Source organism: Rhipicephalus sanguineus, chromosome 11, assembly GCF_013339695.2.
Source record: "Rhipicephalus sanguineus isolate Rsan-2018 chromosome 11, BIME_Rsan_1.4, whole genome shotgun sequence".
NCBI lineage: Eukaryota > Metazoa > Arthropoda > Arachnida > Ixodida > Ixodidae > Rhipicephalus > Rhipicephalus sanguineus.
This window is the reverse complement of record NC_051186.1, coordinates 52,923,136-52,937,770: the sequence shown is the minus strand read 5'-3', so window position 1 is coordinate 52,937,770 and position 14,635 is coordinate 52,923,136. Positions and strand designations below refer to the sequence as shown.

At 47.2% G+C, this 14,635-nt stretch overlaps 1 protein-coding gene across 4 annotated transcripts in view; it reads left to right on the top strand.

Moving 5' to 3' along the window:
* LOC119373951 (CLK4-associating serine/arginine rich protein) overlaps positions 1-14,635 on the top strand; it is a 46,789-nt gene that overhangs the window by 15,185 nt on the left and 16,969 nt on the right. For all 4 annotated transcript variants that reach the window (XR_005180029.2, XR_005180030.2, XR_007414341.1 and 1 more), the window contains exons 8-13: positions 490-586; positions 1,175-1,253; positions 4,232-4,308; positions 4,435-4,473; positions 4,926-5,189; positions 6,033-6,113. Coding sequence is in view for 1 of the 4 variants with exons in the window: in XM_037644012.2 (XP_037499940.1) it covers positions 490-586; positions 1,175-1,253; positions 4,232-4,308; positions 4,435-4,473; positions 4,926-5,189; positions 6,033-6,113 (637 nt within the window). In the remaining 3 variants the exon portion in view is untranslated. The remainder of the gene's footprint in view (positions 1-489; positions 587-1,174; positions 1,254-4,231; positions 4,309-4,434; positions 4,474-4,925; positions 5,190-6,032; positions 6,114-14,635) is intronic.

The following is a 14,635-nucleotide window of genomic DNA, read 5'->3' as shown; positions in this document are numbered from 1 at the left end:
AAGTTCGACCGTAACGGACATTGAAAGGCAGCTTTGCCGCAATACGGGGGTGTGAGGAGGTGAAGCATATTGAAAATCTAGGGACCACTTCCAATCAGACGTTGACTGTCTCTTGCCAAAGTTCGACCGTAACGGAGCTTGAAAGGCAGCTTTGCCGCAATACGAGTGTGTAATGAGGTGAAGCATATTGAAAATCTGAAGGGGTCACTTTCAACTGGACGTTGATTGCATTTGTCTTTGGGAAGTTCGAATAGTTCGAATAGTAAAATTTCAGTGCGAATCGAATCGAATAGCAAACACTATTAGAAAAATATTCGAAATTTCGAATATTCGCACACCCCTAGTGAAAATGCTCGTTTAGTCGAGACTCGGGACGCAGCTGGTCAAAATTGAAATTCGAGTGCCACTGCATTGGTCGTCATTAGATGCTGTGGAAAGCTTGATCTGTTCCATGACCCAGTCGGTCGCGCTCTTTTTTTCTTCCGTCAGATGTCACTGTCGACGTGAACGAACTCACCATCGAGCAAGCGCGAGAGATGAACGACCACTCGCACGCCTACGGCATGGAGTCTACGGATTTCATCTCGTAAGTGACGCTGATGCTCTTTAGATGCCAAAGTTGCGTGCCGGGCATGGTTGCGACAGCAATAGTTTGCTAGAGTTTTGTACTACTTCGTGTCGGTCTGTCAGGTGTGCTTGTATCGTCAATCTGTTTTCTGTTAGACACTTCAGCCACAGTCTTCGAAAAACTTAGGTTAATACCCTTTGTGATCCGTTATCGGGGCCCCTCCTGACAACGCAATGCGGCTGCAGCGGTCTGTGGTTGGGCACTGCTTGACAAGTGCTTTTGTGGTTGATTCACGCGAGTGTTTTCTCATCGCACTATGCGCCATCTCTAAATGAGTGAGTAAACTTCTTTTATTTGAGCTTTGATTTCTTTAGTTTTGGACCAGAATAGATGGAAGGTGGGTAAAGGTTTCGAACTGCAAAGGGTTAGATGCCCTTCTCTTCTTTTTTTGGGGGGCGTGTGGAGGAGGCTGTTGGTTCTGTGTGTTGTGTTTCGTCTTTGCCAGCAGGTGTCCTTTAATTGTGTAATTTGCTATGGCCAGGTCAGCTGTTTTGCTCTGCCGGTTGTTGGGTCGGCTGCGAGTGTGTTGTCGGTGTTTTTGCGAAGGTACCTCCACCTGGACAAGGAGGAGCAGGAAAGGCTGAAACAGGCGAGAGAGCTCGAAGAGGAGAAAGCCATGTACTCGGTGAGGCAGCTTAAATTTAGTTCTTGTAGTGGGACGACGGGTTCCCAATGGCATATACAGTCGATCCCGAATATATCGAACTCGAAGGGGATCGCGAAATAGTTCGATATATCGATAATTCGAAATACGAAATATGTGTATTTAAGGCTTTAATTAAAGCACTGCAGGCCTCGACACAGTTTTCTAAAATCGTATAAAGCACGAATATGACGATTCGCTCACATATGCTAAATAACAAGGCGAGAACTTCTTTTGCAAGTTAGCACACTTTATTTCGCATGAAAAAAGTCCGTCAACTTGTCCTGCTTCTTGCGCGCCGTGAATTCATCAAGTCATCGTCAATATTATATAAGCTTTCCAAACAAGTAAATTCAGCACCTTCCGCCACAACAGCGGTGATCGACGCTGAACACTGATGCGAGCTCTGTAGTGCGGTAAAGGGTTTAGCGGTGGCAGCGGCGGCTGGCATCTTCAAACTGCACGGGTCTATTTCCGCAGCACCGGCAACGTAAGCTATGATCTCGGCATCGATGCAGTCAGAAACAGCTACGTCGTTATCTGCACCGATGAAGTCACTCGCTGTGCTCCCGTCCGATACGGAGCCCGCAGACGCTAAGTCGCAAAATTCACTGACGCACCGTACGCCGTAGTCGGCGGTCATGACGCACCCGAAGTCGTCACCTGGCACCAAGGCCCGTAAGGAAACAGTGCACGACGGTGCTTTACTTGACGTCGTTTCAAGCACCGGTCATCATTTTTATCGCTATGAGCGGGTCAATGTTTAGTTCGACTCCTGAATGACGATTTATCAAAAACAAAGTGCGAAGTACAAACAGTACACATTCTGCAAGATACAACGCTGCACCGCTGCACGAAGAAACATTTCTCCACCGTCGACACGTTGGCGATGCCAATGGCACTTGTGGCTTTGCAGAAGGCAGCCGCTACTTTGGCGAGAAATGCGAAAAAAAGCGTAGCCTCTGAGAGCGGCGTTTTAAAACCGAAAACACTAAAAATACGTCACGAGGTTGCGGATCTCGAAGGCCATTCTTTGCGGGCCCGCATGCCATCATGGGCGAAGAGACAAGGAAGGGAATGCAAACATTACAACAAGACTGCGAAGTCACTTCAAATTCTCATTTTGGTGCCCTCGGCAATCAGCCTCTTTGAAAAACACTAGCCCATGCGTTAAAACCTGCGGACCGCGCGTCAAATATACCGGTGAACTGACAAGCGCTGCGCGACGAACTAGAGCAACGCAATTTCGTCACCTGTGCGCGACGAGGGATTGGAACTTATAAGATCGCGGCCGAAAAATGATCAATAGTTGTTAGGAAAAATGCACTTTCTGGGCTTTGGCGTGGGGCAGTGTTCGATATAGCGGATGTTTCGCTGTGCGGGAGTTCAATATACGTGCACACCAACCCCATACTTTTGCATGGGAAATTCAAGGGGATTTCTCAACTGTTCGGTATAGCCAATAATTCGATATATCCGAGTTCGATATACCCGGGATCGACTGTATATGGTGGCGTGGCCTTAGTGGTATGGCTGTAGCTCCATTGTCGCACTTGCATTCTTGGGAAGGATGTCGAGGAGATTAGCTTACTTATTAAAGTGAAACATTTCAAGTGAAAGCAGTTTCTGGAGTCGCCTAAACGTAACACCGATTTTCGGGGCAAGGATTGGAAGAGAAGATGGTACTGCCGTTGAAGTAATGTAGCACATAGAAACTATCATGCAAAACTATAATCAGTAGAATAACATAAACTGGAAGATTAATTTTGAGAGAAAACTCTCAGGAAGCCATTACGGGCTTCAAACCAGGAGTGAGAAGGCTCTGAATACGTGATTCCAGCATGAGCTGAAGTTGGCTAGTTGGGTAGTGCTTGGTATCTCTGGTAAATTCTTGCTAGTGTTTGCCCTGGTTCTTTAGTGTTTCCTGTGCATGGCATGGGCAGCTAACGCTTTTTCTGCGCGCATGACAGTTCAGCTTAAAACAAAGTGGCCGCAAGTGTTTATAATTAGGCTCGTCCTGTAGAGTGCGTGTGCTTCTTGCTTTTTGGGGTGCCCACTTTACACTTTTGTGCTTTGTTAATGGATGCTTTGTGTAGTGTCTGTTATTGAAATTGAAAACATAGCTACTGGTTGGCAGTCATTTGTCTTTTGTTCGTGTAGCGCTCACAAAGTTGAGGATGATGTTGAGCACTGATTAGCACATATCCCGTTCCTTCATTAAAGGGGTCATAAACCCCCTTCGTGGTTGGTGAGAAAACACATCCTGTGGATAGCAGACACTGCTCTGAACATATCAGCCAAATCTTGCAGTCATGCACGGCAAAGAGAGTTTAGAAGAGGAGCGCGAAGTTGTCATTTTCTCAGGCGCCCTCTTTTCATACAGAGGCCTGTGCTCACCCTCTTCAGAACTGCCAGCACCTGCTGTTCGATGTCTATCAGCAGATAGCATGCTATTGGCCAATAGTCGACATAAATCAAGAGCGGCATTGGGATTAGATGCACTTTTTGCCAGGGGGTGCCACCATGTGCCAACGCATAGTCTGTTCCATAGTGTGCTAACATTACACAGGGAGCCACACATGCATACAGGAATCGCAATGGGACAGAGCAGCATTTCATCACGCATGCTCAAGGTCATGACATGCGCTGACTGATCTTGTTTCTCCCGTGCCATCTCTTCCTGTGCAGCTTCTAGCATGCTTGTCGGGACGAGAGAAGAGGGAAAGCACCTAAAACGCGAGACGAACCCTTGTAACTTCGGTCGTTCTTCACGGATTTGGGAAATTTTTTCGGCGATCAATTTGTGAAGCAATGAACTCCGATATTGAGGTCTTCCGATGATTACTTGGAAAAATGATTCAGGACTCCTTTAACTTTGTCCTCGTCTGTGCGAGCGCTGCATGAGTGAAAAGGCAGTTGGATATCAAGCTTAATGAAATTCTCGGTTGTAATGGTCGCAGGGGCGAAAGTCTCGCCGAGAGAGGCGGGCGCTGCGCGAGAAGAAACTCAAGAACCGTAAGGTCACCAGTCCACCAAGGTCAGTTTAGTATTCCTTTTTTTTTGTCCTGGATATTTTGCATTTAATCTGCATTTACTTGCATGACAAAAAGCAAATTTTGTATAAAATCTTTGTAAAAGCACGTCTACCCCGTTTTTCTTGCAGCTATGCAGCCAGAGCCAGCCCGACATACAAGCCGTTCAGGTAAGGATTTGTACCACAGACATTGGAATCTCGTGAACAGTGATAAAATTTTGTAAGCCAAATTCAGCAAGCTGTTTTATCTTGTTCCTCAGATTCTCTTTGAATCCAATACGTTCCGACACAAGAATCACAGCGCTAGTGCCAACAGCTCACGCTGAGCGCTTCCAGCTAAAATAGTGGCCCACTGTGAAATACTGTTCTTCTTCCTCTCTACACGTATAGGTTTAAGCAAAACAAAAAAGTATAATTTCTAAGTCGTGCAATGAAATGGATTTTGTCGTCAAGTTGGTTTTAGACTAATTGACGTTATCTTCCAGTGGGACTGTGTCATTCTATGCATATTTAATGATTGAATGTTCTGATGCCAGGGGTATTCTATATACAGCCAATTTTACTAGGCCACTTCATGCAGCCACGAATTGTTTCCCTCTTTCTTTTGTTTGTCTTCTCAGAGCACAGTCAAGTTCACGGTCGCGGTCTAGATCCCCCCAGAACATGGGTCAGATCACCTTCATCACAAGTTTTGGCGGCGACGGGTCCGACGAAGACGACAGCACCGCCAAGAAGGGCCAGGCCAAAGCCGGCGGTTCTTCGGTGTCTGGCGCTGGTGGAGCAGCTTCGTCGTCGGGAAGCAGGGCGGCTGTGTCGTCCTCCAGAGGCGACGGCGGTCGTGGAAGCAGCGGGTTATCCAAACGAAGGTCACGAGACCGTTCAAGGTTAGGAAGGCCCAGTTGCCGTTGACTTACTCATGGCGTTTTTCACGGGTTGATCCGGAGCAGGATTTCTTGCCTTGCAGTAGTGCATCCATAGTTCACCGGTAGATCTGGAGTGGGTTCACACGTTCCGCTGGTCGTTTCAGAGCCACTCGCTCCGTGCCGGATTGCTCTCACTTGCTCTGCCATCAAGTCGCGGATTCTGGCGGAAATAGGACGATCAGCTTGTGTCACTTGTCATTCTGCCAGCAACCTTGGTTGTGCTTTTCAGCGGCAACCAAGATTGTCATGGAAACGTGCAGAGCGGAAGCAGGAATAGTTTCCAGAACCGGTTAACGTGACATGTGCATAAATAACTTCTGGGGTAATCTCACGCAGAGCATTCCCCTGTTCCACTGGTAGATTTAACTTGGTGCAGTCAGCTTGCTCGCTCTAGGATTTTGGCAGCTGCTCCAAATGTTCTAGTGAAAAACGCCATCTGGCTGCTATGACGGAGCAGTTCTGTTACAATTCTACGACTTTTTTTAATGCCTTTCAGAGCCATTTGCCGTCTGCCCTTGGTAGACATTCCCGGGCTGCGCCTTTTGACCAATGGCAGGCGGAAGACATAAAAAAGTCATAGGATCGCAACAGACTCACTCCGCAATAGCACCCTCTGTTGCTATAGCATTGTTACATAGATAAACTAAGTTTTTCACAGCAACAATTCCAAAAAGTGGTTCTGTTTTTACTCTTGCCCTGCACCTCCTTTCTTAGTTGTGACCCTGGAGGTATTTTTTTTTTGACGAATCTCTTAGCATTATAGCTTTGCAGGTATTGTGTGAATGATACCAGCTCTCGCTGCAGGTCGAGAGATCGACGTGGTGGCTCGTCTCACGGTTCTGGCCGCGGGAGGAGATCGTCCCGAAGGCGTTCCTCAAGTTCGAGGTGCGTGCGCAAATTATCTAAAGTGATCGTCAAGGACCTTAGACGTCGAGTTCCCTTATGCATAAAGGACTAAAGACTGTACTCAAGAGAGCATTTTTGTTATTGCATACCCGAGTTTAGTGCTTCAAAAGTTTGTAGAAAATGTCATTCATTTTCGTGTAGCTTCTACAGTTGTTCTTCCACTCCTCAGATACAGTAAAAGCTCGTTATTTCGGATTTCTAGGGACCGGAAAAAATGTCCGAATTAACCGAATGTCCGAATTATCGAATGGTCGAAATAAACACAATAAATGCAATAGTTTTTTCAACATACCTTTACTTTACAAGGTAATCGCGAATGCGTCTCTGTTTTCGAGCAGAAATTTGCGTGGACACAATTTTCCTGAGCCCTTCAAGGTGCTCAGCAGCTCGCATGCTGTTTGCAGTGCCAAAACAAAATTCTTTAAGGGGAGACTCTGGTCTTCTAAAAAAAACTTTTGTTTATTGTCATATTCAAATGAAATTTTCAGGCAATGTATATTTTAACCTGCTATAAACAGATATGCAATCCATTTTTTCTTAGCTCAAGTAGTTTTTGAGATATTAAATAAATAATGAGTGATCAAATTGCCCAATTGTTCTGCAATTTAATCATTGAATATCCTAGAAAACTTGATATGGCCATATTCTAGAACAATCAAGGATCACAACTAAACCATTACTGTAATTTTAGCTATATTTTTATAAAAGTTATTGCCATCTGTAATGTAATGGTTGGGAACATGAAAATTTTTATCAGTTTTATCAGCATATAAAAAATTTTCTCTTGACGAAGTCCATAATTTAGTAGTATTATTGTGTATAGGAACTCATAAGTAGAGCTGTGCGAATAGCAAAATTTTGGGTGCGAAGCGAATTCGAATAATAAAGATTGAGTGCGAATCGAATCGAATAATTTCGAATAATTTTCGAATATTTCTCAAACATTTTTCGAATAATTCGAAGTGAAATTACAGAAAAAGTTGCAGTGAATCACCAAGTATGTTCTTGTGAGATAGCAACATGAAAGTGTTTCTTTTCGCGAGGTTGATGAAGCGCTGGTAGGGTCATATTTCATAGTTGTTTTTCTTATCAAGAATCAGGCAATGTAGAGGCCGAATTGTATTTATGTACATGATTTGGTGCAACCAAAGTGTTGCCGACAACACTTTACACGTGATAGGCAGAGATGCCATTTCCTCAGCCTCTCCTTCTCTTTCAACTTCTGTGGAAGGCCAACTGATGTGGCAGACAAGGGTGTGCTCCCTTGAAGTCCGTAGTTCCAAATCTGCCTCGTAGACGTCGATATTAAGAACATCTGAAATTTTGGATGCTAAAAAGCTTCGGCGTCCGATTTTTCAGACTTCCTGCCCAAATTTCAGGACCAAAACAGCATTAATTGAGCCCCCAACTCGGCCACATCTTTCATCTCCATATTGGAAGCAGCGTTTTCTTGAGTTAATACATTTGCGACCGTAGCGGACCTTGAAAGGCAGCTTTGCCGCAATACGGGGGTGTGATGAGGTGAAGCATATTGAAAATCTAGGGACCACTTATAAACGGACGTTGACTGTCTCTCGGCTAAGTTCGACCGTAACGGACCTTGAAAGGCAGCTTTGCCGCAATACGGGGGTGTGAGGAGGTGAAGCATATTGAAACTCTAGGGACCACTTCCAACCGGACTTTGTCTCTTGGCAAAGTTCGACCGTAACGGAGCTTGAAAGGCAGCTTTGCCGCAATACGAGAGTGTAATGAGGTGAAGCATATTAAAAATCTGAAGGGGTCACTTTCAACCGGACGTTGACTGCATTTGTCTTTGGGAAGTTCGAATAGTTCGAATAGTAAAATTTCAGTGCGAATCGAATCGAATAGGAAACACTATTCGAAAAATATTCGAAATTTCGAATATTCGCACACCCCTACTCATAAGCTTTCAATTGCAACAAGAATCATTCAAATCTGATCACAAGATCAAAAGATACTGTGGGCAACAGTATAGCACATAGGCGAAAAACGGATTTTGAGAAAACTCAAAAAGAAGTTTGAAGACTTGGTACAGGTTTCTTCTTGCTACTAAAAAGCAACAGATGGAAGTCCTTTTCGCTCTAGAAGCCACCAGGCACATAATCACTATCATTTTCTTTCACACGCCTCCTCTTCATGGCATTCCTGAAGTTTTCTGCTCTGGTATGCTTCTTGTCACATGCCGCTAGCCGCTGCTGGTCCTTTTCTAGACACCTTTCAACATCTGTGCTGCCCTGACTCAAATGCAGCTCCTTCAAAATGGCCTCAGAGGCACGTTTCTTTCCGGCATTGAACCGGGCGACTGCTTCCGCAACAGCAGTTTCGACTGTGAAGAGCGAGGCGTGTTTGGTTTTTGGCACAAGCGACCAGATTACTGAATGGAGGCTCTCATTTGAATTCTGAGTTTTGCCTCGTTGACAGCGCTCCAACAGCTTCCGATCTGAGAGGCGAGTGTACACTGGGAGGAGGGCTTCAGCAACGTATTCAGGGAGGTTGTACCGGTGCTTGGGAGGAGCCTGCTGCCTTGCCACTGCCTTGTTGTGTGCACACCATGATTCTTCGCCTTTTGGGCACCGTGAATGTTGTGGCTTTGTATCTGTGGAAGTCACATGATAGTACGTGGCAAGGACAGCATTCTCCATCTCATCAATGTTTCCCTGGTGTGCCTTGAGTGCCCAGCCATAATAATTCGTAAGCTTTGTAACAAGCTCAGCAGTGAGCTTGCCTTTGCCACCGAGGCTTGGCCGACCTTCCCCTTTGCTCTTCTGCAAGAGGTTTCTCAGTGCAGCACCCATTCGTTTATGAATGTGATTAACACAATCCTCCTTTTCGATGGGCACAAAGCCATAGACTTTCTCCTCCTGAAGGCTGTTGAAAGCGCGGCTATCTCCGTCGCACAACATCGTTGTGTAACGCAGTCCATGTTTTTCAAGGGACCGGCCAAACAGAATTTTGGCAGCCTCCACCTCCATTTGGCCAGGCTTGCTCGAAGAGTTCTTTTGGCACTTATGTCGAGCTCGCCACTCACTGTATCGTGCGTCACCGTCCTTGGGGCCGATTTCGCAACCCAAACAGAAGTTCGATAGAACTTTGAAGTCCAGCACGTATCCCGAAAAGAGTTCGATCACAGTTCCCACACAAATGTGTGACAGGTGTCCACGAGTGAGCCAAGTCCCGTCATATGAAACTGCGATATTGCCGGGGTTCCCGAAGTTCAGTTTGGAATAGATGGCCTTCACAGCTGTCGCGCAATCACTCATGACGCCCGCGGATGCGTTCACGGCGGCAGGGTTCATCTTTGTTTTTACGTAGTTTTGGTAGGTTTTGTTGTGCATACCGCGACGAGAAACGTTCAGCGCCGAGAAACTGTCGTTTAGCACGGTCTGCCCATTGCCCGTGCTCATAACTGCCCGAGCAGCAAGCACATTCACCTCGAATGGGTTGCAGGTCGCATTCCCCCCTGCTCTCGGCGAGCTCCATCCGGTGCTGACATCTCCACAGACGGCACAGTTCACCACTATTTTAACTGCCACTCCGTACTCACGGTCGCCTCTTGAAACGTTCAAAGGGCCGGAGCAGAATTCGCACTTCGCGCACCGAAGCAGTTGGTTCAGCAGCGGTAGGCTTAGCAGCGTAAACTCGGTGCCGCACCCCGCCGCTTCCGGGGAATCTCCGATAAGCGACTGCTTTCGGCGGGTAGCTGATAATGAAGACAGCTTCTGACGTTGCTCTTCTGCGCGATGCTCAATAGCCACTTTCTCAGCTTCTGAGACAAGTGGTGCGATCTTGTACGCGTTACAAAATAACCGTGGAGGCGTGGCATTACATCCAGCCGCACGTGACCGCACATGCCGCACGTGAATGGCCCATTTGAACCGCGACAGACGTCACGGCTCTGCATTGACCAATTGCGTGCGGTCACGTGCGGCTGGTTGTCATGCCACGCCTCCGTGTTTATTTTGTAACGCGTACAAGATCGCACCAAAGAAGCGTGTCGACGCGCATTGTCCTCGACGTGCCGTTGGCCACAGGCATCGCTTGCGCGGCCGCAGCTTCGGTGGATGTCGTACACCCACTGGCGCATGTCGCAGAGCTCGTCGCCGTCGATCCACTCGATGCTGCCTTAGGTATCCGAGACCGACGCTTGCGTTTTTTGCCGTAGGCATGAGCCGTCGCGAACTTGCCTCGCCCGCCAGCCATCGTCGCGTCCGAACAATTTTTGACAAGGCGTCTCGCATTGTCGGGCAGACGAAACTCCGGTCGTCCAATCGGAGAGCAGGATTCACCCCACGTGGTACAAACGCGCCAATGCCGCGCGAGTATTTCCTCTTTTTCGGTGGCGTGCAGCTCCATAGTCGCCAGACCTAGAGGTGTTTTCTCGCTAGAAACGGAATGTAGAAGAATTCAGCTCTAGAATGATTCCAAAATGGCCGCACTGCGGCCAACGGTTACCGCAGACGACGGCATCGAATTTGCCTGTTTTCGGGGGGCGTTTTCGAGCGAAAGCGATCATGAAGCTCTCTTTAGAGCGCAATAACAAAATAAATACTCGGTGGAACGCGTTAATATCGCAGCAATAGATTCTTTAGGACGTCTAGATTGCGAAAAAAAATATTTCAAAAAGTCGATTTTTTGGCGATTTTTTGTTCTAGAAGACCCGTGTCTCCCCTTAAGGACGACGAGGGCCTCCGCGGCTTCCTCCACAGTACGAGGGGGCCTGTGTGGCTCATAGTGTGGCTGCTCCTCTTCAGGCTCTTCGTTCTCGGATTCGTCGCCATACATCACTTCCTTGACGATTTGCTCATCAGTCAGACAGCCGGCAGTGGCAATGCCATCAATGCCAATATAATCGTTGAGTGTCACTGCATCAGGCATAACACTTCCGAAATCCTGCCCATCGTTGGCACCGTCGTTCGGCGACACTTCGGCCACTGCGGCATCGCTGGAGTCGGGTACAACAAAGCCACTGTGCCTGAAACAGTTTGCAATGGCGTGCTCAGGCGTGCTTTGCCACACATACGCGAAGAATGCCAACAGCGCTCAGGAGACTCACGTTGTATTGTTTGCCGACGTCATTTCACAGGAGCTACTTCTTGTCGGGAGAGCCCATTTTTCGTGGCACGCAAAATTTCTACTTTGGTGGCGAAGTCCTTGGCCTCGTACTTGGGCCGCTTCGCCGGCATTGCCATCGGTGGAGGGTGCGTTCACACGAGAAGTCAGCACAAAAGCACCAGAAACGATCAAGCTAAAGGAGCCGTACTGAATCGTTCCTCAATAAAACAGCGTTCAACGATGCAGCACACCAACGGGAACAAAGCAACAAAAATGACACCGCGCCATACCCACATGCTATCACACGCGAAGAAAAGGCGTTCAACCAGTCTCAAGTCAAGCCAAGCCGATAATTGATGTGCATGGCGATGCAGCGTTTGAGCTTCACTTTTGTTCCTAATGGTTCTTTTTTCGTTTTCGAGCCTCGCCAGCGGCCCGAGGTCGCCGAATTATCCGATTTGCGGTCAAATCTGTCCGAAATAACGAGCACCCAGTCTCATAGAGTGATGCATATAGTTACAGGGACCTGATGACATGTCCGAATTAACCGATTTTCCGAATTAACGAGTCGAATTAACGAGCTTTTACTGTATAGCAGTCATTTGTTGATTCGACTGTGGAGGGACACTAAAGGCAAATATTAAGTCGACGTTGATTGTTGAAATAGCGGTCCAGAAACCTCGTAGTGCTACTTTTTTGTCAGGAAGTGCTTATTTTGAAATAAAACCACGTTTTAGTGGTCCACATCGCGTTAGCGCACTTCAAATCACCCGCCTGAAAGTGGTCTCTCTCACGTCACTGTTGCCGTGCCCAACGTTGGCCGCCTTACTGCGCAGTGACGTGCACTGGTGGCATGCACCATTCGGGCATCCGGCAACATCACATGCATGCGGCATTAGAGCGACTTTCACAAGTGTGCAAAACACACGCGGCAGCACGCGATACCGAAACTACCACTGAGATGCGATCGCCTGAGCGAAGCAGGGCGCCGGGCGAAGAGCAGTTCGGCAAAAACGGAACTTTTGAACCACGCGCGCCGTTCCCCATGGCAACGCCAAAAAGGTTTTTTTTTTCCATGAATCAAACAGAAACGAACAAGCAGCATTTTATTACGTCTCTTGATGCACGGAAGGTTTTTTATTGCAGCTAGTTTGATTACTAGTGATTAATTGTAGTCCGACTCTGTCACGTCATCGGCATCACTTCCAAAATGTCCCACTCGTGGCGCTCATCGTGTGGTACATTTAGCTTGATTTCTCGGTAAGTAGGGCACTGCTGTTGATAATATTGCCGTTTTAGACGTCTTCATTGCCGTTTTAGACGTCGTCAATTTATGTCAGCTTTCACTCTGACATAAATTGTTATTTTCCGTTAGTGTCCCTTTAATGAAATTTCTTTGTTGACGTGATTGTGACGAAAAGTCGCCCTTCCTGCCAAATTATTGTGTCCCCAAATTTAAATATTTTGATGCTGAAATTGGTTTTCTTCAGATAATGCAAAGTTGACTGGTCGACATGTGCACCCCTGACCCAGTTTCGGCTCTAAATGGCAGCCTAGTACAGTAGAACCCCGCTGTTACGTTTTTGAAGGGACCGTAGGAAATAAACGTAAGAGACGGGAAACGTAAGAGCCGAAAAACAGGAAAAACGTCAAAATATTTAGTGGTACAGAATTTTATTTCAATTCTTACGAGCAGCACGAAAATTGGCGCGCTCAGCCGCGATCTAGTCGATGGATAGAAACGCGGAGCTTAGGACGGCCTTATCCACAGAAATGTAATCAACGTATGTGATTTTTTTAACACCAACAGCTGTAGGCATGAAAAAACTAAGCACACGCAATCACGACCGGCGCGGCGAGTCCGACCGCGAACCGCACGCACGACCATGCGAGCTCCAACCAGCTCGAACTCCTCCCGTTCTCCGACAAATAACGATGATGATGAGTCTACGCCAACGCGATGGCAGAAGTGAATGCCAATCTCGAATGCCTTGCTTTCGCAAGCAATTACGTCATACACGCCATGTTTGTGCAATGCAAATCTCAGAGGCTATGCTTTTGTCAATAGTAAATGCCAATCTCGAAGGCCTTGCTTTCGCAAGCAGTTACGTCATAGACGCCATCTTTGCAATTTGAATCTCGAAGGCCATGCTTTTGTTTGCATCAATTGAAAGATTCTGTTGCTTGCGCCTCTCATGCGGCTAATATTACGGTCAAACGAGGCCAAGCTGCGTGAAAATGCGCCATGGCCGCCCTCTTTGGTAGTCACTCGGTCGGCTCCGGGCGCACTTCGCGACGTATCATACGGGAACGGTCCGACAGTTATGACGTAACAGCGGGGTTCCCAATACATTGTATCCTATGGGAGCTATGCCGGGACCGGCGGAAAACGACGTAACAGCTGAGAAAACGCAGCAGTGAGGAACGTAACAGCGGTTTTCTACTGTATCTGCACCACTGCACCGATATCGGTTAGGTGTGTTGGGCTCAAATGAAAAAGTAAACAACAAAAACTGCAACATCTGTCTAGGAGACACTTGGAAAATCGTGAATGTGTTCAAAGCACCTTACTACATGTTGAAGGGATGTCAAAAATATAAGATGTTTCTTATGACTTCTATTTTGTCTCCTTTCTAACCGATAACATTGTGTCATAAAATTGCATTTTATTTATACACTTCACTTATTTTCATGCCCCTAGTTGTGTCGAGCTGCACGCTGGCAATCGCCAAGACAACTGATTTGTTTGAAAGTTTGAGCACAATTGAGGGAAGAATTCATTTTTGCTAGCCTGAATCTTTGGTGCGCTCATCAAGTGTGACATGGTGCTCTCATGAGCAATACTAGTGGAAACACGCGAGCGTGTAGTGGAAAGCCTCAAACCCAAGTTCGACCAATATTCGGATGGCGCTGTTGAAAATAAAGCGGAAAGGGTTACTAAGCCTTCCTGTAAAATGGTGTCATTCGCACCATGTGTCTGGCTTTACGACACGCTGAACCTTTGACACACGTGAGTCGATATTTTAGCGCCTGGCGTTGATGCGCAGCGAAACGCAGCAATACAGTAGAACCCCGCTGATACGTTTTTGAAGGGACCGCAGGAAATAAACGTAAGAGACGGGAAACGTAAGAGCCGAAAAACAGGAAAAACGGCAAAATATTTAGTGGTACAGAATTTTATTTCAATTCTTACGAGCAGCACGAAAATTGGCGCGCTCAGCCGCGATCTAGTCGATGGATAGAAACGCGGAGCTTAGGACGGCCTCATCCACAGAAATGTAATCAGCGTATGTGATTTTTCTAACACCAACAGCTGTAGGCATGAAAGAACTAAGCACACGCAATCACGACCGGCGCGGCGAGTCCGACCGCGAACCGCACGCACGACCGTGCGAGCTCCAACCAGCTCGAACTCCTCCCGCTCTCCG